Here is a 26,920-nt window from a genome sequence, read left to right as displayed (position 1 = left end):
TATCAGCCTGACCATCGCTCGCTGCCAGCCCTTTTTGACCAGTGCCACCAGCTTTTCCTATCCCACAGCATGCATGAGCGGACCAGCATCCTGCTGACTGCTTCCTCTCTGCTGTGGGTTTTCCTCCCCTCCAGCTCACAGCGGGACATCCCGGGGACACTGCACGTGCAGACCTCCTCGCTCCTGGAGCACGTCCCTGCCCACAGGTACCTGCAGCACAAACTGGTCGGGCTCGCTCAGCTTGCCGGGGTTCTCCTTGTAGCTCTGGAAGCGCTGGACTTCCTCCCCGTCCGGGGCGTACAGCAAGAGCTGCTTGATGTGGGAAGGCTCCAGGCGGTCCGTCTCCATCGTCATGAGAATCTGGCGCAGCTCGATGTGTGAGAGCTTGAGGTGGGCTATCAGGATGGCTGGGGGCAAGGGAGGTGCATCACTTAGGAGGGGAGGAGGACCGGACCCTGGGGGCTGGCTGCACTGGGACAGACTGCCTGGCAGGACGGGGCCAGGAGGGGAAGCTCAATTTCTCCATGATGTGAAAGTGATGTGGACTTCTCCATGGGTCTGCCCTGGGGAGAGGAAGGGCTTTCCGCTCCCCGAGGCCCTGCAGGGGCTGCACAGGGACCCCAAAGAGTCACTCTGGTCCTGCAGACCCCCCCAGGGTATTGCATCATGTGTACATACCTCACCAACACATCACGCTGGGCTGCACTGGAAACCAGCCCCAGCACCTCCTCCTCTCCCACGTCCCCCACGGCCAGGCGACCGGGGTCTCGCAGGGTCCCACCAAGCTCTCCCACCCTCCTTCCTACCAGAAGGATGTCCTGGAGGAGCAGCACCGACCCTTCCCCAGCGGGCAGCCCTGCACACCCTCGCTGCTGCCCCGCGGGGCCCTGCAAGTTCTGCCCCTCTCCCTCCCCAGGCCAGTGAGTCCCATCCCATCTCTGTCCCTTCATGTAAAAACTTCTTCTTCCCCCTGCCCGGGGCTGAGCCCAGCCTGGAGGGGCTCTGGGCTGCAGGAACGGCCCAGACCAGCAGAGCAGTGCTGGGATTGTGCTCATGCGATGGTGCTCGTGTAGCCTCCTTCCTTTTACCTTTCCAGTTCTCTACATCCCCGGTCCCATCTCTGGGCCCGTTTTGGGGGTACGTTCACCGTGATGTTTACTTACATGTGTTGTAGGCCTTTTTGTGGGACAAAATTTCAACCACGTCTTTCTTTTTAAAGTTTTCAGGCATGAGAGTTGGCTCTGGAAGAGAAACTGAAAGATTTAATCATCGGTAAGGACAGGCTCAGCCGGCTCCAGCAGGAAGAAAACTGTCCTGAAAACAGTGAAACCATGAATGAAAGAGAGGAGAACTGATGCTTTGCACACAGCAATGGCTCCGGGAATCCTTGAATTCTGTGATTCAAAGATCTCCTCAATGGAGGACTCAGTTGGAGCTGAAAAAGGTAAAACAAGAGGTGAAACACACAGAAAACCCCAGACTGCCCAGAAACTTCCCCAAAAAGATAGCCCCTGAGAAGAATCCCATTTCATCCCACTTCCACTGCCAGTCCCATCTGCATCTGCCCGCTCTAGCTTAGCTCTGCCCACGCTGCCATCGTGCAGCACGTCCCTTGCAGAGGAGCTCAGACGTCCCACTGGCATTTTACTTCTCCCAGTGTAAATGAGGCAGCCGTGCTGCCCCACACCTCCCTTCAGGCAGGCTGGGGGGGGCAGGAGCGCATCCCTTACACCCCCCACCCCAAATGCCTCCCGCTGCGCAGAGTGACCACCCCGGCCACCGCCGCTTGGCACCCCCAGCCTGGACCTGCTCTCTGGGTTTGCAGCGCCCAGAAACCCCGGTGGGTGGGAGAGCCCAGCCGGTGGGTCTGCAGGAGACCCCGATTCAAGAGCAACAGGGGAGGCTGCACTGGCAGGTAGCTACGGACCCCACACGTAGGTCTTGGGGGGAACTCACTTATTATATATGTGTAAAGAAGTGTGTTGCTTGTAACGTTCTCTATGAACAGAGAAATGTTTTCACATCTTTTTCAGGGCTGAGTTCTCAAAGCAACAGAGCTGCAATTCGCTTCCTAATTTGCAGCCGTTACTGCTACTGCAGCACAGCATGGTGTCCGTGCATGCCGATGGCCCGGCTGACTGTCTGTTCTGCACAGACTGGAACAAGCAGAGGCTGTGCACAAATTGTTATAATATGTGGCACAGGTTTGAGCTTCTGCTGTGTTGCAAACCAGGCCCCTCGTGGCACCGGAGAGCAGTGCTGGCACACCGGCATTCCCTGCCGTATGGGGATGGCCAGGTACTCCCTATGAGAGCCGGGAAGCAGCACTGAGCACAACGGGGAGCAAAACCCTCCAGCTGAGTTTCACTGCCCCAATTGACTGAAATGCAGAGAGAAAACAGATAAGGGCAACAAAGAAAATTAAGGGAGATGATAGTGAATCAATCTCCACCTTAATAATCTGCTGTGCCACCAGCCACAAAATCCTGAGTACGAACGAATTCTATGCCATGGGTGATGCTAGGATCAGGCATTGCCTTGCTGCCCTCTAAGCCCCAGTTCCTCCCATGTCCCTGGTCTCTGGTCTGTACCAGGACCCGTTCTGGGGCTCAAATACTTACTTGTAGGCTTCTGCGTCCCGAAGTGCAGCTCCAGGTCAAGGTATTTGACCATATCACTCAGCTTGTCGTAATCGGAGTCTTCCCCGAGCTGCAGGAGGAGGAAGAGTCAGGAGCGGTGCTGGCACAGGGGACAGCCCCACACTGCCCGCCTGCGCTGAGCCACCTTCCCTCCGCCCCACGCTAAGCCCTGTGTCCCTAGAAGAAACCAGGACAGGTTGATGGCAGTCCTGTAACTGGAGATTCAGCCATCATAAGCCCCGCACAGAAACCAGAGCCTGGTGAACCGTTCACCTCCGTGGAGGCAGTTTCTACACAAGTCGCCCAGCCCATCTGGTGGGACCTGTTGTCATTTCAGAAGAAAGGAAGAAATCCAGAGATTCACCCCATCAGCATTTCCTTGCACCCTCCAGCTGGCAGCACTGCCCCGCAGATTCATTTAGCTTCTGACACAGCTGGAATCCTACAGAGCATTACTGCTTTTCACTTGCTATTTGGGCACAATTGCTTTACTGAAGGACAAAGTTGGAATTCCAGAAACTTCGGGAATTTTTTGCATACAAAAAAATCACTGGGAAGAAGCATCTTGTTCTCTGGATTCCCAGGGAGAGGGACCTGCAGGATTTCAAGTGCCTGCTGATGAGGTGGGTGCCCGTGGGACTGGAAGATGATCCCACAGCTCCCCTCTAGCTGCTCAGGGCACAAAGAATATGGCACATCTGAACACATTCATCGTCATGAGAGACACAGAGGCTGGAAGTTAAACTCCAGGGAGGCCAGCTTCTCCCTACAGGGACTCAAATCCACCTCCAGAGTTCTACATCACTTCAGGTCCACTGTGCCAAAGGATTATCACATCTAGTCTCACTCCTCACCTCTGCATTCCCCCTCTGGTGTCCTCCCCTGCCTCGGTGCTCTCCCCATCACTCTGCTTTCAACCATCCTAACAGTTTCCCATTGACAGAACCTCCTACAGCTGCAGAACACATCTGAAGGCAGCTCCTGACTATGTCAACACACAGAGAGCAGGAAAGCCTGCGCTCCCCAGGACGCTGCAGTCAAAACACGCATTTCAGATACTTTCCAGAGCCTCTTCTCATCCTGGCAGTTTTGGTCCAAACAAGTAAAAGGATGAAAAGAAATATGAGATTTTTTGCAACTTGGCATCTTCAGAGTTCATTCCCTTGGCCAAGGTATTGAACGTGTGGCCCAACAGGAGGTGAGGACATCGTGCTCTGGGGAGGGGACAGCCCCCCAGCACCCTGGGCAGGGAGGAGGGCAGTGCCCACCGATGCTCCCAACGACCTGCACAACCTCAGCACAGGCAACTGCTGCCCAGACCACGGTTCGGACCCTCACCCCCCCGCCCCACTCCCTGGACTGTACCTGCCCCCAGATGGTCCCCTCCGAGTTCTCCACCTGCTCCCACCGCAGCCTCTTGACACTCATGTGGTTGGACTCGCTCCTGCGGTGCAGCAGCCCCCGGTGCAGAGGGGGCGCGCAGGGCACCGGGGGGGGCGGCGGCGGGGGCGGCGGGGGTGGGATGGGGTGCAGGTGGCTGACGAGGGATTTGGGAGCGGGCGACGTGCTGGCCTTCGTGGCCTCTGCCTTGGTGGGGACGGTCTGGGGGTCGTGGAACTGCAGGGGAGGGGGTGGCGGGGGGGGGCTGAGGGGCGGAGGGGGGATGTGGTCCGAGAGCGTGGAGTAGGTCAGGGAGCTGCCCTCGTCACTGCTGCTGATGTACTCGCTGCTGCTGACGTCGTTGGTGACGTAGCTGCCCTGGTCATCGTGGAAACTCATCTGGGTGAGGGAGAGAGGAGAGGCTGAAGGTGACACCTCCTCCTCCACCCACCCAGCCCTTGGGGGTGTCCTTGCCCCCCAGCTGTGCAGCCCTCACCCCCCTCCACCACCCCAGGACGCATCCCCAGAGGGTCTGCACCCATCCCGGTGCGGTGCGGGCTGCAGGATGGATTGGCTCCACGACCAGGGCAGACAAAGACCGTGCGCTGAGCCACCCCTGCGCCACGCTTACCTCTTCGTAGTCGTTCTCAGGGGTGAGGAAATCATCCACGATGGTGACCCGGTGTCCCAGCTGCTCACTGAGGGCATCCAGGAATCGGTCAGTGTCGCGGCTGCGCGGGGGCCTGGAGAAGGTGAAGAGCTTCTTCCGTCGCGACAGAGGGCTGAGCGGGTAGTCGCGGTGCTTGGGGGACGGGGCTGGGCTGCTGTCGAGGCTGACGTAGGGGTTGGACTCGGTGCTGCTCGGGGAGGCCACGCTGCTGTGCAGGCGGTAGTAGCACTGCTGGGAAGCCAGAGGGTCGCTCGGCCACGAGATCGCCATCCCCGGCTTGCGAGAACCTGCGGGACAGAGCGCTGCCGAGGGGGACCTGCACCGGGCGCTCCCCACAGCCCCCCACCCACGGGCTGCGATGAGCCCCGGCACCGCACTGAACGTGACATGAGATAACGGTGCAGCCTGCAGCAGTCCCGCGGGATTTGCCATCCCACGTGCTCCGCTGTCCTCCTGCAGATGCAGCTTTGCTGGAGCCATCGCTGAGCTTGCATGCGGCACTGTTGCTGCTTCGTTATAAAATGGCACCAAGAGAAAGAGGTCTTCTCCTCCGCCTGCCTGGCCAGCGCCATCCACCACCACCTGAGACCCCCCCCCCAAAACTGCTTCTCTCACGCTGTGGGAAGCCGGACGGTACCTGCAGCGTGTGCCAGCTCTGGGGCAGGAGGCGATGCTCTGTGCAGGGCAGCACTACCCCTCTTGCCAGCAAAGCTGCCGATCAGGCGGTTTTCTAATTCTGCGTAGACAGCCGACATCTGAAAAAAAGGGCAAAGAGCTGCTGTTGATGCCCGAATCGAGACGGGGTTTCAGAGTCCCCAGAGACCTGTGACGTCCTGGGGACAGGACAGCCACTGTGGACCTGCCAGCCCTCAGTCTCTTACTCTTTAAAGGAGTGCTTCACCCCAACCCAAGGCTACTCTGCCTTTTCTGAAGCTCCCCAAGAGCCTCTTGCTCACAATGCTGCGGGAAGATGCTGACAGACACCAGCCTTATCAAAGCTGACTAATTGCCGAGGGAAGTGATCTCAGAGACGAGCTCTGAGGCTGGGATGTTGTCAGCCACCAGCAGGTATTTACATGCAGACGCATCCTTCCCCTGTTCCCTTTTTTCTGCTTTCCCGTGTTAACATGAAAGGAGTCAAACCATCGACCCTCCCTGTGAACGCAACGGTCCCACACATGTCGGCAAAGCACTTCCCAGAGGCATCCCCCCACCCCAGCCCCATCAAGTCGCACCATTTTGGGGTTGGGTGTCTCCGGGAGGGATGTGCCATCTCCAGCCTGTCTCTCTCCAGGGATCAGGCGAACCGGGACCTCCACGGTGTCGCTCTGCCCTGCCAGGGAAGGAAGAGACAAATCAGTCAGCAGCCCCTCCTTCTGCCCCTGCTCCCCGGGGCTCCCGACTGTCCTGATCCACCAAGGTCCCCCCGTCTCCTGCTGGGACCCAGAGCCATCCTCCCTGCCCAGGCACACAGCGAAGCACCGGGAGCTCCCGGATCTGGGGGTCCCGAGGGACCGATGCGGGGCAGCCGGTGGTCCCGTGCATGGGCTGCCTGTGAAACAGGGAACATCTTACTGTGGGCTTCCCTGGGCAGCAGCAGAAGTCACCCGGCAATGGAGCATGACACATGGTAGAAAACAAGCATGGCCGAGAAAAAAATCCTCCTATGCCTTGCCTTTTACCTTTCCATATTCAGTTTCTTTGTCTATAAAATGAGGATATTATTTCTCTCTTAATCAACCCAACTGGTAGATTCGGAAGCTGCCTATAAATCCTCAGCACCAGAGCGGTGCTGTGACTGCGGCGTGGTTAGTGTGTTCCTCACTAGTGCTGCACACAGGGGGACAGGGCCCAGCGAGGAGTTTCCATACAGTATTTCAGGGGAAAAGACATTATCCAGGGCACATGCAGGAGTTTGCACTGTGTCAAGAACTCTCCAGATATCGAGACACTGCAGTGCCATGGGTGTTTCTTTTTTTCTTGGTTTCTTTTCCTTCAGCCTCCCTGGTAGGTGCTGGACACCAGGACAGTCAGGGTCATCACACATGGCAGTCAAGGTCGCAGTTTCCAAAATTTGGTCCTTTTAGTCACAGATGCCCAGGCAGTGCCGGCCACCCCAGCAGCATCCCCTGAGATGGGGCTCTGCAGGCGACATGAGGAGGGTGGGATGGAGAGAGAGAGGTCTGGACCCCTGCGAAGGCACAAGGCAGCTCGCTTGGAGTGATGTTGATTTGACCAGCTCCCAATGAAACTCTGTTTTTCCAGTTTCTTACCCATGGAGAGCTTCTGTTCAGAGGTTAATGGCTGCAGCAGTATAAGCTCTCAGAGTTGTGTCCAGACCCCCGATTTATCTCCAAGGGTGTGTGAAGGGCAGCTGGGCAATCCCTGCCTTTCCCAAGCTGCTGGAGGGCAGGTCAAATAGATTGACATTCCCTTTGGCCACAATATTTCCGCGCAGTGGTCAGGGCCAGGCTGAGTATTGGGGCAGACAGGCAGAGCTTCGGAGAGCCCAGCGGAGCAGCTCCGCTCACACCAGCACCAAACCGGACCAGTGTGCTCAGAGCCCAGCGTTTAATGGCAACAAAGAAAGAAAAGCCCAGGACGGACATAGCTGGCTGCAATGAGAAAGGGCTCTAGAGGGGGGCTTTCATCAGGAACAGGAGGTGCATCCTCCCCGGCATCACCTCCCTCTCCAGGACTGAGGAAGGTTGTCTACTTTTTATAAATAAATGGTTTGTGCAAGGAGGTGAATTAGGAGCAGCCAGGGCAGGATGCACCGCAGTGCCTGCTCAGGCTTGGGTAAGATTAGCAAAAACGGGTCGCAGGCTGCTCTGCTCTTCCCCCAGGGCAGCTGAGGACAAGGCTGCTCCCCCAGAGCTGGCGAGCATCTGTCCGGGCGAGCGGCTTCCCTCCGGCATACGCAGCTGTCGGACGCTCTCCGTGCTGTAATCGTGACCAGAAATGCTCCTCAGAGGCAAGTTAGAGGATCTTCCCTGGGGAAATGTCTCAGAGCTGACTGCTCCAGCAGCAGCCGTCCCCGACAGCTGAGGAGCACCGCGCTCCCAGTGAGGGGTGCCGGGAGAAAGGCGTGCAGCCGGAATGCCAGTGGATCCTGGCTGGTTGTGGTGGGGATGTCGTGGTGGGCAGGTCATGGTTAGAAGCCGTAAGCACAGGTCGAGTGCCTTTCGCAATCAGCTAAGAGTGATGGAGGAATAGGCAGGATGCTTTGTCCCGCCATCTGGGAAAGGAGAGCAAAGACCCGAAGGACTGAAAACATAACCAACAACCTGGAGTGCATCGAGGGGAGATGGTTAGAGATCTGGGGGCTGTGGAAGGCCCTGCAGCATTACCAGGAGGATGGGATTTTCAGACGAATGGGGAGATACGGGGCTTCTCTCTGAAGGGAGGGAGGGTTTGTGCCATCAGTGTAGTTAAAGTGGCACTGAACCATGATCTTTTTCCTCACGTGGATTTCATAAGTGCTGTTTTCCCTGTGAATTTGGTGGTGTCCAAGAAAGCTTACAGGGAAGCTAGAAACTGTGCACCCCAGAAGGGAGGGCTCGGACCAGCAGGATCAGCTCACATCTGAGCAATGGAAGGGACTGGAAATAAGGTTCAGCCTCAGCCCAAGTGGCCTCTTATTGAATCGCTTATTTCGACTGTTTCTGAAAACATGGATTTCCAGTCAAAGCCTCTGTGCTGGCTCTATGCTGACCTCCATGTTTTCCCACCGTTCATGCTTAGGAACAGGTCAGGATTTTGGCTTGGGGCAGAACAGAACTACACTACCGGCACAACCACCAGGGAACACAACCAGAGGGAACCCCCGCGCAGCCCCCAGTCACCCACCTGCTGCCCCCCCTTCCTCGGGGCGGGGGGTCCGAAGGCTTCCGCGGCACAAGGAGGCCCCTCGAACGGAGCTGCGGTAGCGGTCCTCTGCTTCTGGCTCAGCTGCAGCAGAAAACACCCTTCCTAAGGCACGGCCGGTGCATACCGGACCCCGCAGCTCCCCCATTCCTCCTCGCCACGACACAGGGCTCCCCCGGGACCCGTGGGACTCACGGCTGCTCTTCGAGCCCTGCACTCGACCGGGACCCCTTGCCGGCACTGTGGCTGCCTGTCCCCCCAGGTAGCCGCTCACCCCATCCTCACGCCGGCCTCGGGGAGCGGAGCAGGTTACAAACGCTCCTGCCAGCGCAGGGCAGGGGGATGGATGCCCAAAGATGGGACATGCAATCGCTTTTTCCAGCCGGATTGACATCCACCAGCTTATGGTGCACGTGAAATGCCAGCCCTGAGGGACCCGGCTAACTCCTTCCTGCCCTCAAGGGACAAGATAGGAGTGGGGGCCAGCACTGAAATGCTGCCTGGAAGAACATTGTCTAATGGATTGGTCCATGTGCAGTGCAGCGCGACAGCTCAGAGAGGCTCAGACTTACAGAAGGATGAAGATACTGGAGCATCAGTCTCCATGGTATCTGACAAACCAACGCTCGGACAGCCTGATACACACAAACTTCAGAGATCACCACTGGGTTTGGAAGAATCCCAGGTGAAGGACTAATCCAAATTCAGAGATCTCTGGCCATTGCGCTTCCATCCATGGACAGACACGTCATGCACCAGAACAACCAGAACTTCACCTGGTCAGAGACTGCCCTTTTCACCTGAGAAGCTGAAAGGAGCCGGGGACCAGCCTGCAAATTGGGGACGACAGTCTGTCTGAAATAGCCTGGTTCAGAGGGAGATTTACTCCCCTGCTTTCCTCCTCTGCCAGTGGCTGGGGATACCTGCTTTGTATTCCTGAAATATAGCTGCAAACTGCAAATATATTGGCTTCCCTCTGAGATCTTCTACAGGTTATAAACTAATTTTAGGGTCTAAGTTCTTGGGAACATACAATACGTTAAGTAGGTTGGGCCATGATTCTGCACACACAGAAGCAGTGGTAATTGAGAGTGCAAATGAGGTGAGCAAATACCCAAGAGGTTTCCATGCACAGCAGGGAGTATTTGCACCAGGACTTCAAGCTGTTTCTCCCTGTGAGGGGAAAGGCTGTGCTAAAATAACTGTGTTCCTCCAAAAGTCTCTCTTCAAGCAACACCTCTTTTTACCTACGTTGAGTCTAAAATAAACACATCAACACAATGTAAATAGCCTAGAATAGAAGAATTTGATTCTTAATTCGAGAGCAATTAAGAAGCCCAAATCCAAAGATTAAGACATTTCACTCCAAATTTGCCCAAGCTTTTCTGCTGTCTGACTGCAAAGCCCATAATCCCCAGCAACCCACAGCTGGTTTTTGTGTTGCCACAGCCCCAGGTGAAGGCGAGGGGAGAGGTGGAGGAGTGAGGAGGAGAATTGCCGACTGCCTTTCTTCTCTTCGGGAGAACAGCACTCCCGGACAGGCACAGCACTGCCGGGGGAGCCGTGCTCCCCACCTCCTCTCACCACGGATACCCACGTACGGATACCCGCATACATCTGACTGCTGGAGACATCCTGAGGGACACCACCGTCACTGCTTATTTTGCCTCTCTGATCTGAACGCTGCCCCTAAACTGGCTATTTCCTTTTGGGACTTCCTGACCTCTAATGACCGGAGCAGCTTCCAAAATCCTTTGCTCCCAAAGACAAGCTCCCAGGTGCCATCTCTCCTCTCAGTGCAGAGTTTCCTTCCAAAACTACACAGCTCCGTGGTGCAGAAAAGGTAACCTCCCGCCTGACATTTACAGATCAACCTCATCGATAACAGGAGCTGGAAACTCCTCTACGATGCTCTAGATCCCATGCGGCCAACTCCTCCGCGCAGGCAGCGTGTGGGCAGGAGCCAGCAGGAGCTGGCTGCTCCCTCGCCACCCCAGCCTGCTCCCAGCGCGACCGACCGAGGTCCCCGGGGACCCGGTGGGACACAGCGTGTCCGTGCCAGAGTGCAGGGGCTTTCCTCTCACCTGCCAAGGACTTGTAACCAAGAAACCTGGCAATCTTTTGCTGGCAGTGCTCCTGCTCTTCATACGTCAGCAGCTGGTAGATAAACTGCCAAATTACTTGCTTGGCCGGTGTGTCCAGCACCGGGTACACATCCACAATGAGAGTGTCAATGTTCCTGCAAAATTGGAAAGAGAGGGCTGGGCAGTGAGCGCATCCCTACGGCACAGCCCCACCACGCCGCTTCCCTGGGCTCCGGCACTTCCCAGCCTGCCTCCACCTGGGTCTCAGCTGCCAGGCTCGCCTCTTTGCCACCAAACCGATGTCTTTGGCACAAACAGATGATTTCAAAGCAGAGGTGCCAGGCTGCGAGCAAGGGACCGAGCCCTTTGGGAAGTGGGCTTGGGCAGCTGGTGCTAACGGGGAGAGCAAACTCCCTGGGGACCAGCAGCACCTGAGAGCCAGGTATAAAACCTGGTTCGTGAGTCAGCTAGGGTTTGTGGGGAGTGAGAGGGGTGGAGGAGCCTCAGGAGCCAGAGAGAAACTGTGGGAAGACCTGAATTTTAGCCAGCAGCAGGTAAGCAGGCTCAGGGAGAAATGCATTGGAAAGGGTAGCTGGGCTGGCAGGCTCGCTGGGCTGAGGGGTCAGTCTCATTTTGGCTCTGTGGTGTGTAGAGATGGTGAAAGGGCTGCTGAGAATAGCAGGGCTGAGCACCCGATTCTGTGAGGATAAAGCAGCCAGGGGGAGGAGGACTGTCCTGAGTCAGAGACCTAAAGCCAGGCTGCTTTTCTACTGAGAAACTGAGGCAGAAATGATGGGTTAAAGCTCACTGCAACTATTGCATCCTTAATGTAGAAGTAATAGTAAGAACTTCTTATAAAGAGCTGGAAGGAGACTGCATACATAGGAACAAATCTGTTGTCTTGATGTTAATTGAATGGACCATCACTGCCCACCAAGGGGCAGGGACCAGGCACGCAAGAGAAAGTGGAAGGGTGAAGAGGCTTGAATACTGCAAGGAATTTGTTAATGAAGTGTCTTGGGGGTCCTCAGAGGCCAGCAGGGATGAGAAGCAGTAGGAGCCATCTACAGCCTGCCAGAAGCCACCTGCTAAGTTTCTCCCTAGTTTGGGGCTAATTTGCCTTTTCTGTGGAGCTGGACACAGCTCTTGGCTGTCAGAAGCCTATTTCCTATTCTGAAAAGTTAAAGTATTGTGGAGGAGCTGCTGAGGCAGATGGCTGCTCTGCCCTGCGAAGTCACTGCTCCTCCTGGGTGGTGGACGGGGCCGGCTGGCTTGTCATGTGCAAACTGGCTGCAGGGCCAAAGCCCAGAACAGGGATGTCCCGACTCCATCTCTGGCGTTTGCTGCTGGGAAATGCTGGTATCCACATGCCGTGGTGGCAAGAAACATAAACTTAATGTTTGGAGATTTCCCTCCTTGTTGGAGCAGTTAGAGGCCACAGCTGCTCATCTGGGACAGGCATGCACTTAGGTCATGATGAATTAGTGTTAAATGGAGCAGTGGCCTTTGCATCAAGCTGTCCAGGATAGTGACAGGCAAAATGAGATGGCTGGAGGGGAGGGTGGGCCTGCCGGTGCCCCCGCTGTGCCTTGCTCCCTGCAGCCAGCAGTTTTGGGGCAGGCAGCAGCGACCGCCCCCGGCAGAACACTGCTGGAAGACAGAGGAACGTGTGCTGCCCTGCACTGGGAGGGGAACTTGGGGACTTGATTTGTGGTACTGGGGTTCCCATCCTTGTACCACTGAGCAAGAGCAAATACCCTGCTAAGATCAGGTCTGTGTTTCCCAGTTGCAGACCCTGGGGACCAGATCTGCTCCCACAGCTGCTGCTCCTCGGGCTGAAAAGCCCAACTGGGGAACCCCGTAGAAGCAGTGCAGTCTCAGGAGACCATAAAGCAATGATTTCTCCTTTACTGGGGCAGTGTTAGTGATTGCTGGGCCTCAAGAGGATTCACTCAGCTGGTGCTGGGGGGGTTACGCAGCTGTGCCTCCCCCAGCACCTGCACGTACCAAGGCAGCCCAGCCTCCCCGCGGGCAGGGGGATGCTGCGGCATGGTGCACGGGGGCAGTGCCACAGCTTTGTACTCTGTAGTTTCTGTTCTCTCTTAACGTCAGTAACCTAAACGCTAAGGGCTTTACTGTATTGCCTTGTCAAACTAAGGATTTAGGATCCTCTGATCCTTTGGGCTTTGTACCAGCGGGCTGCTGCACCATTGCAGCAGGAGCCTGCCTGGTCTTGGAAGGCGCATCCACAGCCCGTGCGGGACCCAGGCTCCCGAGGAGCAGCCAGGCAATCCGGCTCGGTCAGCTCAGCAGCTGCAGGAAGAGGGAGTGAGCATCTCCCAGCACCCAGAGGGATGGCTTATTCCCCATGGTGCAGAAAGGTTAAAGATCAAGGGCAGAAAACCAGGTCACTATTGAAAGTCTCCAGTCTGCCAGGGGATCGGTTTTGACCCTTGCAGCAGGGTGGGGAGGATGTGCTCCATTGCAGGATGAGGGCTCTGCCAGCCACAGCCGTTCCCGCACTGCCACCAAGGGAGTGCTGCAGCCAAGATGCTGAGAAGAGTGAGAAGATAAGGATAAAATGCAGTGAGATTTACTGAAAGAGGTGAAATGGGATCTGTGGCCGTTGGGGAGAGCCAGACAGCAAGAGAGCCCATGCTGTGGCAGACCAAGGTCCCTTTATGAGGGATTAAGGGGTGACCGAATTAACCTCAAAAGCTAAAGGGTCTGCCCTGTGCTTGGGCAGGACACCTGGTAAGAGATGGGCTTGTGCCCTGTGGACAAGCACAGGGAAATACACAGCTGAGGAAATCAGAGAACATGATCACAGCAGAGCTCAGGGCTGACAGCCTCACAGCTGAGGTCTGCCTTCTGCCTGGAGACCGACTCTGACACAGGCATTGCTACCAGGCCAGGTACCAGCATTAGAGGAATGGAGCTGCTAACGAGTTACCGATGTTGAAAGAAGCCTTCCAGTGCTTTGCAGATGGTATAGCGCTCAGGTGGAGTCAGCAGGTGCTCCAGCTGCTGGGTGAAGGTCCTTCCTTGAATCTTGATGCTAGAGGGGAGTATCTCTGCAACCCACTGCAGGGAGGTGAGGGCGGAGGAGGTGCTCGGGGAATCAGCAGAGTCAGAGTCTGCAAGGCGCAGGTAGAAAGAAAAAAGAAAATTCAACAGACAAAGGGTCTTAACCATAGGTTAAAAGGCTTGTGCCGAAACCAGGGGTTGGTCCTGGGGACAGCTGGGGCAGCTGCACCCGTGCCTAATGGGTGCTCCATAGAAATACAAATCCTGATGTGCTGATACAGACATTGTTACCTCAGCAAAAACAGATTTCAGTCACTGGAAGGCAGCGTGGTGACAAGGTGAAATGGCTCATCTGGAGCTGTGACTGCCCCTGCCTTCCTCCCGTCCTCTGGACCTGCTGCTCTGGAGCTCATGGCTGTTCCAGTAGGTCCATGGACCTGCTGGACCTGAGCAGGAGTGTTTTGACTGGGGTGCTCTCTGGGGTCTACCTCTTCAGCCACGCTGCTTCCACGTTTTCCGTGAGCATGTGCAGATGGTATTCCTCCTCTGGCTCTCCAAAGCCTCTGCTCAAGTTTCAAAGCACTTTATGATAATCATTGACTTTAAAAGCAGCATCAGTCAAGGATTACTGCGAGTGAACTGAGGCACGGAAGGTCATTTGCTTTGCCACACTCATCTGCACTGGTCCTTGTGCTGCCTCTGCAGTGAGCGCAGGGCAATAAGCACAGCTGGGAGAAGGGACCCAGCTGAGACTGTGGGATGCACTTATCCACACAGGAATATGGCCAAGGTCGTGGGAGTGAAAAATTCCACCTTTTCTTGGTTTCTTTTGGGGGGCAGTGAAGCAGTTTGGGTGCCGCTGGCTCTGTACTGTGAAGTAGTGAGGTGCTCGGTTTTGTTTCTCGCGCACATGCAGATGAGTTGGTATCACAGGGCTCCTAATACGAAGCCCAGGAGAGTCCATTGCTGCTCTGGAGAGAAGAGCCACTCCCTAATTCCTGGGCCTGCACATTGCGGAGCAGCACCCCAATAACACACTGACCTTCCTGTGTTCGCACAGCTTCGGAAATGCAGCAGCAACCGTGCTCTGCCCTGGGCTGTGGTCTTGCCCCTCTGCTAAAATTGTGCTGACAACCCACATTGCCCCAGACACCCTCCTCTCCCACTGACTCGCTCACCAGCAACAAGCTAAATTATTCATAACAGCAGCAGTTATTCTGAACAGCACAGTCCATACACAACCGTGGGATTTGCAAAGCGACCATGGATGCACAGGGTTGGATTACTTCGGTCAAGTACACGGCACAGACTGCATGTAAAGGACATTGGCAAGGGCCGTCAAGGACGATCATACAGTAGGATGAACCCTTCTGGAGAGCAGCCAAGCCTGAGATTAAGCCTGATCCCAGAAAACGGGCAGCCGTGTGCCCCGGCGGGAGGAGCAGCCCTCCGGGCAGTGCATTAAACCTGCCAAGCCTTTACAGAAGGTATTTGGCAATTCCCTCCTGCACAGGGAATTCAGGAGCCGGCGTGGGGTTTCTGCCACTCCTGGCCCTCTTTTCCCTGCGCTCTTACCGTTGGAGAAGTTGACGATCCCCTCTTCCACCACCAAGGTGGGCATCGCCCCGCTGCCCTGCAGCATCGACACCACCTTGTCATGGGAGCAGTTCCTGCAGGGCACAGGAGAGCTCGGGTCAGAGCTGCCAGGCTGCCTGCCTGCGCGGGCAGCGCTGCGGGCAGCAGCTCGTGGGAGAGCAGCGGTAAAATGGAGTTTGCAGCTGCCTTTGTTTATCTTGCAAAAAGCCTCATCTTGCTGCTCAGAGCCAGGCAGTGTTGGGCCCTGCTGCGATTCCCCTGGACTCTCAATCTTTGCTTGGTTTTATCTCTGCTGCACAGAAAAGAGTCTCCCCGAGGGAGAGCATGAACCACCCCCTGTGACTGGGCTCTCCGCTCTACCTGCAGCAAGGAATAACTGCAGGGCATGCCTGCGAGCACCCTGCGGAGCCGTTACGGCAGATGAAGCCAGCGTTACTTTAATCTACTCTCAGACCCAGAAGATGAACTTTCAATTTAAATGATACAGTGCTGCAGGTCTCTTCTTGCCTGTCCTAATTCTGCATGAAAAGAAAATGCAAGGTGGATGTAAAATACATTTTTGTAGGCAAAAAAATCTCGGCATGTCCTTGGAGAAGGGTATGGGCTGGCCTGGGACAATGCCTGCCAAAATGCAGGCTCAGAGGACAATCTTCAACTCTGTCTCCTCTATTCTCTGGCAATGCAGCATCAGCCAACAGTTTGCTGGATCAGCTGAAATGTGAGAACCTGAACACTGACAGAAGCAGCATCAGATGTTTAACCTTTAAATATTCATCAGTCTCTTATCATGTAGCCTCTTCTAACCCTTTGCTCTTGCTTTTTGTGTGGAAAGACCAACCCAAGGAACTATGGGGCTGCTGCCACTGCCCGGTGAGGTGCACACTCAGCTCTGGTTCGATTGCTTTTGTTGTGCTCAAATAATATATAGAAGAAATAACTTCTGGGTGGAAATGTGATTGCCCATGTGGTTTTAAGCTTATGATCCCATTCTGGGAGTGATTTGTGGGCTGGCTGGTGCTCTGCTCCTTTCAAGAGCAGAACCCCAGGTGTTAAACACATACAACTTCACTCACAGTGGCTCGAATCAGGGTCTGCGGGTGGGTTGCAGTCAGGACACCAGTTATATATAGTGTGTCATGCATTATACATGGTTATGTGCACAGAGAAGTCAAAGGAGGAGCAGGGATGGAGCTGAAATACTACTTTTAGAGCCAGTTTTTGTAAAGAATATTAAAGGAGATGCCCATATGGGGTGAAACCCCTCGTGCACCTCAGTAGACAGCTCTTGAGGATGCCCAGCTCTTGTTTCTCTTGCACAAGAGTGAACTTGTGTGCTTGGCCACCTACCATCCCCGGGGCACCTTGGCACAGGTCTTCTAAAGAGCCTCTTACCTCATGTCCAGACCGTTGAGGAATAGGATCCGGTCTCCAGGTTTGAGAGCTGCCTTCTCAGCCGGGCTCCCTAAATGCACAGGGAACAAGAGGGGCTTTAGCTGGTGGACCCCTGCTCACAGGGATGGGGTCCCAGCTCCCTGGCTGTTGTGTGCCCAGCCGTGCCCAGGGACACCCCCAGGGCAGGGTATCTGCTCCAGGTGGATTATCTGGGTGGGCTGGAGCTGTTCACCAGGCACAGTGATGCCAGTGTCCAGCTTGCAGTGGAAACTCAGGTGTGATTTCAGGCTATTCACTGACCACAGATGTTTTCCACCTTTCAAAATAGGGAGTGCATAAAGCCAAACCAAATTGTACCAAAGATCCTAGATACTCAACTCAGGAAACTGCATCACTGAGCCTTCTTAAAGCCCCTTTTGCTCTTTCTAGCAAACAGCGGGCACTTAAAATTTTGAGTTCAGACCAGAGATAAGAAAGTGCCTTTGAATCTTGTGGCTGGAGGCTTTCTTACCTGGCAGAACAGACTCGATCCACACCGGGGCATGGCCACGTAGCGTGAAGCCAAAGCTTCTGTTGCCTTTATAAACTCGCACAGTTCTGCAGGTGAAAAAAGCAAATGTGAAATCAGAGCCCACTATTTGATTCTTGTTTCCTTTCCAAGCCCCGTTAGCCTGGATATCTCCTGAGTGACCAAGCCCTCAATGCTCCCTGTGTCCGCACAAGGTCCCCTTTGATACCAAAGTGTCTTTCAAAGGGGAGTCCCCAAAACATGCCCTCCATGGGGACAGGGGATGGAGGGAGGGTGGGTGCAAGTTTGGTGGCCCTGGATGGCCATAGTGCAGTTTGTCCTGCCAGCCTCTCCTGCCTGCAGCCTGCCTGTGCCGGGGAGCAGAGGGAGCTCACAGTGCTGAGCCAGCATGGGGTGGTGGGATGGGGAGTGGTCCAGGGGTGCTAGAAATGGCCCAGACAAAACCTCAGGGGAGGCTGGAGGGATCTGGATGCTCTGGAGGGAGGAAGAGATGCTGCTGTTTTAGGGGCAGAGCCCCTGAGCATGGCTTCTTGGTCTGCATTAATTACCTAATTCATAAAACCACCATCTAGTCCTTCAAATCCAATGTGTTTTTAAAGTGGAACATGAGATATAGCTTGTGTATTACATAGAATAAGAGAGACAATGTGTTTTAGGGGGCAAAGATCTCATAGGCTGATGAGAGAGAAATTAAATTCTGCTAGGATATTTTGGAAGGAGCATTAGGAAATCTCCCTGCTGGGAGGCTGATTGGAGCTGGGAGCTGTTCCCCGCGGGGAGCTGGGGAAAGGCAACAACACCAAGATCATTTACAACCAGAAAGCCTCTTGTAGGGACTGATCCTACACTGGCAGGGGGGGAGACTGTGCTGGAACTGGATTTTGGATAAGTCGCAGCAAAAATTATCTTGGCGGGAAGGTGGGCTGTGGCTGAACACCCTGGAGATACCAGCTGGAGGCAGGGGAATAGCTCAGGATCTGCCTGTGGCAGCACAGTCCCTCCCAGGAGTATTTTCCAGCTGTGCTGGCGGGCCAGATCCTGCTCTCTTGTTCGTGAGACAGGGCTGGGAACGGAGCAGCCAGCATGGCAGGGCTCCTCGGCCCTCCGGCGCTGCTGAGGTCTGGCCATATGGGTAGCGGGAAATGGGTTAATCCCCTGCGCACCGTCATTCCCCCCGCAGCCTTGCACCCAGACGCCCGCCGGGGCAGGGCAGGATGATACAGCCTGCTCTGTGCCCAGGTATCCTGCATCCCACCAGCATGGCTGGGCCCCCTGCAGCCCACCCACCCACCCACACAGGAGCCGACATCCCCCTCGCAGCCTGCAAGTGCTGTCTCAGCACCACACGTGGCTCGTCCCAGCCAGCCCTGCAACAGCGAGGGGGCAGAAAGGGTGGCCGGGAGCTGGGACAAGGGCTGCAAACGCGCCCAACCTACAAGAGGGAGAGGTCTTTTTTCATCCTCAGCCCAGGAGGAATTCACCCACTCTGCACACCGAAGACATGCCATTTCCTAGCGCTTCTCCCCTTTCCCTGGCATCCCTCCTCCATGTCACCGTCCATGCAAAAATCAGACACTGCTGCTGTGAGAGCAGGGTGTCCAGGAGAGGTGTTACCTGCGGGCAGCCCCCGAGGCCACATTGCTGGTGATGAGCGAAGTGGTTTTCCGCAGGCTCTTGCTGGCCTCCTCGTGGCTGCGGGGCACGGAGCTGGCACGGGTGGAAACAAGGAGCCGTTCCTGGTGGTCTTCACTCCGGCTGCGTCGCAGCCGATTGCTGTGCTGCTCGCTCTTGGAGCGGCAGAGCTTGCTGATCAGGCTCTGTGACACCACCTCGTCAAACCGCTGCCGGTGCTTCTTGGGGATGAAAATCCTGGAGAAATGAGACAAGGGAGGGGAGTGAGGAGCAGGGCAAAGGCAGCTGTGGTCCACACCTCCACATCCAGCCATACCTGGAAAGGAAAGATCAGAGCTGCTCTAGACCCTCATGTGTTCTTGGCCTGTTCTCCCAGTGCTGCAAATGCCAGGGCTGGGGATGCTGGGGACACCAGGGACACTGGCTGTGTCTCTTGTCCCATCCCGTGTATGGCTCCATTGGGGAGAGGATGTTGGACCCTTCCACAGTGCTCACAGACTGATTCAAACAGCTCAGTTCCTCCTCACGCGTCCCATCCTGGACCCCTTCAGCTGCTGGTACCAGTATGCCGATGATGAGGTTCAGCTTGAGTTCCAGATTAATTGCCAGGGAGCCGGCCAGGCAGGGGAGGACCCTTGCCCCCATGGTGCCCATTCCATCATCACCCTGCTCCTTGCTGCATGGTACCCATGGTCAGGGGTCCCAACGTGCAAGTGCCCCCTGTGTTGCCAGTGCCAAACCACCTCCTCCAGACGTGCTTCTTTCCCAGCACAGTCTGGGACCCCCATAATGTTGCTCCCCATCTCCTGCCCCAGCCCCTCTGCTGGGAGCCCTGGACTCTGCTCTCCTGGGCTCCAGCCTCGGCTTCTGCCACCCCCCATCTCCCGCCATGGCCAGGCAGGAGCCTCGCGCCCCTTGGGAGATGCTGGTGCTGCAGGGACAAGGATGGGCACGGTGACGCTGCAGGCAAGGGGACATTACTGGGACCTTGCTCTGTTCCAGGTCACCTCCCCTCTGGTCTGTAGGACCTGCTCTGCCAGCAGCCAAGTGGCCTTTGTGCCCCCCGCAAGGACCCGCTGGGACCCTCAGGGGATGCATAAAGCAGGATCCCAGGAGGGAGCAAGGAGGGTGCGTCTGCACTGCTCCTAGCCCAGCCAGGGGTTCACCCCTGTTACATGGGGAAATGCTTTTCCTTTTCCATTTCCTTCTGTCATCGCAATGGTGAGACACTGACACCCCACTCACCTACTCCCACCCTCCCATTTGCACATTTAGGGGCTTCTGGAGGAGCTGTTATCTCCGTGTGTTTCTATAGCAACTCCTCCCTGCACCCGTACCGGGCTGCCTGTCGCAGCTGCATTTGCTCGTTAGACAATACGGTCTTGTGAGGTTCGTTAGCGCTCCTCACCTCATGGTGCATGAGAACGCGCTCCCTACATTAACACAAACTCTGACACTCGGCAGAGGAGGGATGCCAGCATCACTTCCAAACCGCCTGGGGACCACATCTCCAGGGGGGGAGGGGGCACAAACCTGGCCAAACTCGCAGCTGGCGTCAGAGGACCCAGAGCAACTTGCTCCGAGGGGCTGCAGTGCCAGCGTGACACGGCTGTGATGGCAGCTGGTTGCTAATGAAGCGCAGCTGGAGAGGCTGGGGCTGGCAGGGGGCTCCTGTGGGTCTCCCCGCTCCCTTGGGCAACTTCACCAAATGAATCCCAAAGCCTGGGTGAAGCCAGAGGAGAAGGAAGGGGAGGCTTCAAATCCCAAATCTACCAGGACCAGGACATCTCTATTTCCCCCCAACAAAAAGCAGAATTCAAAATAAGAGCTGATGCTCACACTGAGTAGGAGCAGACAGATCGCAAGCCAGCCTGAGGCTGACATATGCTCACACAAAGCATTTGGTGACAATTTAAAATAAGTAACTCATCGGTACTATTCACAGTCAATTTGTGATTAAGCAGCAACTAGAAAAGAGTGAAATCATGCTAATAAATAGTTGACCCAGCTGTAAGCAGGCTCCTGCGGGACCGTGGGCTGCCGCAGCCCCGTGGCAGGGGAGGATGCGGTGCAGCAGCAGCAAGTCCCGGCAGGACCCCGCACCTCTGCCCTGGGCTGGGCTCCCACCAGGGAAAAGTCCGGGTTCCTTGCAGGCAAAACGAGCGTGCTCCCATTTAAGTTGGCCAAATTAAATTGGCCCTGCTCGTTCCGGCAGGGCTGTCCCACTTTGCACTGACTGCTACTTTGCCTGCGGGCTGACAAACATGAGGGTTGAGGAGCAAAGTACGGCTGGCTCAATAACCAGGCACAAGGACATGCCTTAAGGGTTTTGCCATGAATTAACTCAGTGCTAGAAGTCAAATGGTGTCTTAGCAAGGAGAGGAGCTAAGTGACTGGTAAAAATAACCCTATTAAAGCATGCAAAAGAGTTTCCTTTGCAAAACCCTTGAGAGAATTTGCAGGGCGGCCTTGGGGAGCCTGGGATGGCCCCGTGCTGCAGTGCTGCTGGAGGCTGGATCCCCAAGCTCCCTGAGGCCCTGCGATTCAGTGGGTGCTCAGGTCTGGTCCTTAGCGAGGGACCCACTAAAGGCAGCATGTGGGGTGTCATTAGACAGCATCAATGCCTCAGCCTGTCCTCTGCTCCAGCACAATGCTGCCTGTGCAGCATGCGCCGGCACTGGCACTGGCATTGGCACCAGCACAGGGCAGGTGGTGCCCAGTGCTTAGCAGGAAACCGTGGCTATTTCTGCAGTGCCCTGCCATCCCATGGGATAAACCTGGCTTTGCCCATTGTCATGGCACTGGGGAGCAACACCCAGCTGGGGTTTCCCTCTCCCAGCAAATCCCGCTGGGGCACAGGGAGCACGGATGCGACCACCCTGTTTGCAGAGGTCAGCCTGGGACCAGGAGCAGATCCCCCTGTCCCAGCAGCACCACACGCTACACGTGCCCATGGGAGGGCTTAGGAGGCGTGCAGTGCTGACCTTGTGCCTTCAGCTTCCTCTTCCTCCTCCTCGTGTGCTCCAAGTCAGCCCTGGCTCTGTTCTCTGTTGGAGAGTGGACAGGAAAGGCGTCCCCAGCCCTGGGCACTGCAGCCCTGTGCCCACTCCCCAGCCCCCGGGCAGGGTGCACCAAGCCCCAGCACACTAACCCTCCTCTGCAGGAGTGTCAGCACATGCTCTTTCAGACTATTCAGTCTGCTTTAACACACAAATGCAAATTCAGGGTGTTTTCCAGGCCGGGAGAGGCCCCAGAGGCTGCAAGCCACTTTGCCTTCACTCCCTCTCCGAAGCATCCCGGCCGGGACAGTGGCACGCTGCCACGGGGCTGGAAACCGCCTGGCAGGAGCCCATCGGCCAGCGTGCCCGTCCCCAGCTGCTCGGCTCCCTGCTCTGGGGCTCACTTCAGCAGAACATCTTTAGCGCATCCCGGTCTTTGTCACACTTCACTATTTTTAAAACTCCCAGGGGGGTCACTTGCAGCTCACCTCTGGACAGACAGTCCCATTTCTGCAGCCTGCGATCACTGACAGCTGCCTCCCTTGCCAGCCCAGTGCACTGGAAAACCACCTTTCATGCATGCACGTGTCCTGTGATGGGCACTGAGCACACCTGGAGGTTCCCACCCCGGGATGCTGGATGCTGAGACTCACCGGCGCAGGATGAGTCCCCTTGACCAGGGCAGCGGTGGCGGCTCCGGCCTTGGTGGGAGCAGCTGAAAGCAGCCCCAGGTTTGCTCAGAGCTCACCCTCAGCCAGGGCTGGGAGCCAGGGGTCCCCAGTCCTCACTCCATCACACCCCCTGCCCCACACAGCATCCCCAAACCCTCGTCCTCACCGCCCATCCTTTTGCTGGACTATAGGCACGGACACAAAGGAGACCCAGATGGGCTCTTCCTGCCTCTCCCCAGCCTCCTACCCCCAATTTTTCATCTGAGCTTTGCTCGACTCCCCCCAGCACCTCGTGCCACCGGTGCGGTGGGCGCAGGTTGGCGGCAGGGCTGCACCGGTGCCTGGAGGCAGGGTCCCCGCAGCTCAGAGAGGCAGGAGAGATGTCGCGGGGACGTCTGCTGGGGCGCAAGACTTTCCCAGCGCATCCAACACCATGCATGCCGCGCGGAGGAGCGGAGCAGAGAGACATACCGAAAATGCCGAGAGAAACTCCGGTCCTTTCCCATTTGTCAGGGTGCAGTGGGAACAAAAGGGAGCTGCTTCAGATCCTCATGCAGCTGAGTCTCAGCCTCGGCTCACGCCCACGACGCGGCCGGATCCAACAACCAAACCGCGCGCCAGCCGGTGCCCCCCTGCCACTTGGCACCCCCGCGGTGCGTGGGGACCGTGGCCAGATGGGCCGGCTCGCCGGCAAACTCTACCTGGGCTGGCTCCCTGCCTCCCTTTGCCCTCGCCTCCCCACCGCGCTCTCAGTCCCAGGCGGAGGTTTACCATCTACCGAGTGCCTCCTTTTTTTATCAGTTGGGCTTTAGCCCCTGCTCTGCCCTCCCTGCTCCGGCTCTGCCCCGGCTCACAGCGACGAAGCCTCTCGCTTTCCCTAAAAACTGCAGTCGCTGTAATTTCCAGCTGGAACAATCTCGTAACAGAAAGGAGGGCACGGCTCCGCGCCGAACTCCGGGGGGATGCCTCCCTGGTGCTAATTAGTTGACTTCTAAAGTGCTTCTGTTTAAATTACATGCTGCCGTAATGGGTGAGAAACCTTAAAGGCAAACAGCATCGGCGGTGGGTGTGCGGCTGCTGGGCATGCAGGTGGAGCCGCCTGGGCTGGACCGGGACCAGGACCAGGACCAGAGTCATGGGCCCAAACCTCCTCCCGACTCGCGGAGCGTCATTTACCCCCAGGGTAACACAGCAGCGCTTTGCATTAGGGATAGAAGATTAAAAAAAACCCTCTTTAATTTAAATAACGCCATCTTTAAACACAGCACTCGCGTTTGATGAAGGGGATGTGAAGCTTTCCAGAGCTGCCAACATCAGATACAATCTCCAGGTAGCAAAGGAAGGAAAAATGAAAAATGTATGGTTTAGCCCCAAAACAACTAGCAAAGACCTGACCTTGAGTCTGTCAGTTGTGCAGAAAAACACATCCCAGGGTGGATTAAAACACTGAGCTACACTTGGATTATGTCTGAACTGTGCTGTGCGAACAGCTACCAGTCTGGAAAAGCACTTCTGCCCCAACAGCATGCCGCAGTGCTAAAATTCATACCCTTTTGGGAGAGAAAACTCTTGTATGGCTTTACCCATGTTACAGGACTTCTGCTTATGAACCTGTACAGATTTTTCTCAAACCTAATCTACCTGCGTGCATGGGTAGGGGTGTTGGCAGCCTTGCACTGGCCTCCCGCCCCGGCAGCACCGGCAGCCACGGGGCGATGCGGTGCCTCCGAGCCCTCATGCGCGAGCAGGACTCGCTCCAGCCTGGCAGCGAGCACGGACCTGCGATTTTCACGGGGGCTGTTATCCTGTTATCCCCGGTAATGGGAGGCTCCGTAATCACTCATCTGGCTGCAGATGTTTTGCAGATGTGACAGTTGTTATTATTAAATAGGAATGAAGGTGCTTTTCCACCCGAGAGTGCAGATGTGGTGGGATGCAGTGGCCATGCACTGGGGCCAGGACCCCCTCGCAGCCCTTCCCCGGCCACCCTGGCTCTGCACGGCAGCTTTTGGGAAGGGTCACCCTCTCATGACACATCCCTGCACCAGCTCCAGTAATGATTGATGCACATTGTCTGCTGGTAAGAGCCTCACCGAAGCAATGCCGCAGCCCATGCCTGGCTGGGGGTCACCTTCCCCGTCAGCCGCCAGGGCCCCGGGGTGGTCTCGCCCCTCCCAAACTCAGTGTCCCTGTGCCCAAACCACTCTGCACACCAAGAGGCGGTGGCTTTGTCCTTCCCCTGGCAGGGACGGGCAGCCCCACAGCCACTGGGAACATGGAGAACTTCAAAGAAACCCCCAGAAAGGCTTTTTCTGCAGCTTCCATCCTGCCTGGCATCACCCAGCAGGTGCAAACAGCTGCTCGATGCAGCCCCGGCCTCATGGTCAGACCCCCAGACCCTCTGTGGCACACGTGGGACCCTGCCAGCCGCTGTGCTGGGGAGATGTGGGGCCACCAGCAGCTCCCATGCACCCTATGCCCCATACCAGCACCCAACTCTGGCCCTGGGGTGCAGGGACTTGTGTCACCCTCTGCTTTTCAGAGCCGCAGAGAGCGGTCACCTCGGCTGAGGCACTGCCCCCAACCTGCTTTCTGCTGGGAACACCAGCACAAATGTGGCTTTCCACGTTTTGTTTAAGATACTGGAAAACTCAGACCAAGTAACCACTTCCCAAAATAAAAGTTGTGACCCAGTGGTGGGGTGGAAGTGGGCCAGGCTGATATAATCTGCATTATAGCCATAGTTTGATTTGTCAAAAGAAATTAATCTCCTAACAGGAGATTTTGCACCGAGGCATTTTGGTCATGACCTATTTGAACTCAGCCAATAAAAAAGGAACTCCGCTCCCAATTGTTTTCACTGGTGGCACGTTTTTTTCCTGCTGCCCTAATTCCCTTTTTTTGGGCAGTTGAACATATGTTGGGCTATCAGATTAGGGATTTTTTTAAAACAGAAGCAAACAAGAGCTGCTTTTCCTCCATTATCGTCCTGCCATCCGCGCAGTTTCACAGTGGGTCTGCCCAGACCGTGGGCAGGACGATGTCCACGTAAGGTTTGAAGTGCTGTATCTGGCAGCAGCCAGAGCGATGTGGGTTCAGGGGGGTCACCCATGCCCCAAGCTGCATCCGTACCCAAGAGAGCCGGAAAGCTTCCCCCAGCCTTGGAGGAGCAGGTACATGGAGGGGGGACGACAAGCAGGGAAGCAGCACAATCTATAATATATAAATCCTGATGGCTAAAATGAAATTTTTTATCCAGACACAGTCACAGATGGCTGGAGTATTTTAATACGGGAACATGCCAAGTGATTTTATTGCTATGGAAAACAAGCCGAGACAAATAGATTGTGTTTGGAACATTATTAAAATGAACTTGGTGGAATTTTACCCATAATAAGGGAACCCCCGATGGGCAGCAATTTTATCTTTGTCAGGGATCAAAAGTGACTGCAATCAGAGCGGTGCTCACCTCGGCCCAGCCACCGCGGGCCAGCAGCTTCGGCTGCACACTTTGCTTTTCCCCCAGGAGCAGAGGCTCTTCGGGAAGCAAACGGACTGTAACCAAAGCAGCGAAGTAACAAACTACCCCTAACTATTCTCCCTGCAGTGGACTGAAGCACAGCATGACTTAAAGGAGATCCGTGACAACATATAGCAGTCTAAACAGCCCAAGAGTTATCATCTAATGAATTAACGCGGCCAGGGTGAGAGGCTGGATGTGCTCCGGAGCACACACGCATCATGCTATTCAAATCCAGGCTAACGGGACAACGTCCGTGTAAGCATCAACACCCGTGTTTTATGCACCAGCTTTTGTAGCACTGCAGGTCAGTGGGGAGGAAGGGATCTGCGTTTCCATCGCTCCCCAATTCTACTGCAAACAGATGTTTCAAACCTGAACGCCGCTGCCGGGCGCTGGTGCAACGCTGGCAGGAGCACTGCCGGTGCTGCTGCCAGCACTGGGGGAACGCGCGGTGCAAAGGGAAACGGCAACGGGTACATAGTGGTGTGAAAATGCCAAACCCCTGTGCCATGCAGGTGAGGATCCCCCTGTACCTCTCGGCTCGGAGGGCGACTTTGGCCCCCAGAGTCCAGGGAAAAACCGGTGGCCGTTGCGACAGCACTGCAGAGCACTTGGGTGCAGAGCCGGCACCGCTCCTCTGCTGGAATTGCAGCTCTGCCCTGGTTTGAAAACAGCTCAGAAATAAGAGCAGTGCCGAGAGGCGCACGCCCCTGGGACCCCGACCTGCCCAAAATAACCCACTCCCCTCCCCACGCCGGCGCGAGGCACACGCAGCCCCTGCACACGCGCTCGGCACAGCCGCAGGGAGCAGAGGAGATAAACCCCGCAGCTCCCCTGGGGCTAGACCCAGGCTTTGGCATTTGCAGGTGATGGAGTAACACAAAATAAGAGATTTCCCTCTCTCCGGCAGA

At 56.0% G+C, this 26,920-nt stretch overlaps 1 protein-coding gene across 8 annotated transcripts in view; it reads right to left on the bottom strand.

Annotated features, from left to right (window-relative positions):
• The window catches only part of GRID2IP (Grid2 interacting protein), a 43,390-nt gene that overhangs the window by 7,012 nt on the left and 9,458 nt on the right, over window positions 1-26,920 (bottom strand). For 3 of the 8 annotated variants that reach the window (XM_069810535.1, XM_069810537.1, XM_069810540.1), the window contains 14 exons: window positions 18,799-19,053; window positions 17,167-17,252; window positions 16,656-16,725; window positions 15,243-15,337; window positions 13,594-13,777; window positions 10,641-10,795; window positions 8,539-8,640; window positions 5,925-6,022; window positions 5,327-5,444; window positions 4,651-4,976; window positions 4,005-4,418; window positions 2,622-2,709; window positions 1,164-1,253; window positions 211-407 (listed from right to left, as the gene is read on the bottom strand). In XM_069810535.1, coding sequence (XP_069666636.1) covers window positions 211-407; window positions 1,164-1,253; window positions 2,622-2,709; window positions 4,005-4,418; window positions 4,651-4,976; window positions 5,327-5,444; window positions 5,925-6,022; window positions 8,539-8,640; window positions 10,641-10,795; window positions 13,594-13,777; window positions 15,243-15,337; window positions 16,656-16,725; window positions 17,167-17,252; window positions 18,799-19,053 — 2,278 coding nt within the window. Of the gene's footprint in view, window positions 1-210; window positions 408-1,163; window positions 1,254-2,621; window positions 2,710-4,004; window positions 4,419-4,650; window positions 4,977-5,326; window positions 5,445-5,924; window positions 6,023-8,538; window positions 8,641-10,640; window positions 10,796-13,593; window positions 13,778-15,242; window positions 15,338-16,655; window positions 16,726-17,166; window positions 17,253-18,798; window positions 19,054-22,957; window positions 23,299-26,920 lie in introns of those variants that run through there. The other 5 variants (XM_069810536.1, XM_069810541.1, XM_069810539.1 and 2 more) reach the window with 4 other exon arrangements.

This window comes from Haliaeetus albicilla, chromosome 22, assembly GCF_947461875.1.
Source record: "Haliaeetus albicilla chromosome 22, bHalAlb1.1, whole genome shotgun sequence".
Taxonomy (NCBI): domain Eukaryota; kingdom Metazoa; phylum Chordata; class Aves; order Accipitriformes; family Accipitridae; genus Haliaeetus; species Haliaeetus albicilla.
The sequence above is the reverse complement of the archived record's forward strand: the minus strand, read 5'-3'. Positions and strand labels throughout refer to the sequence as shown.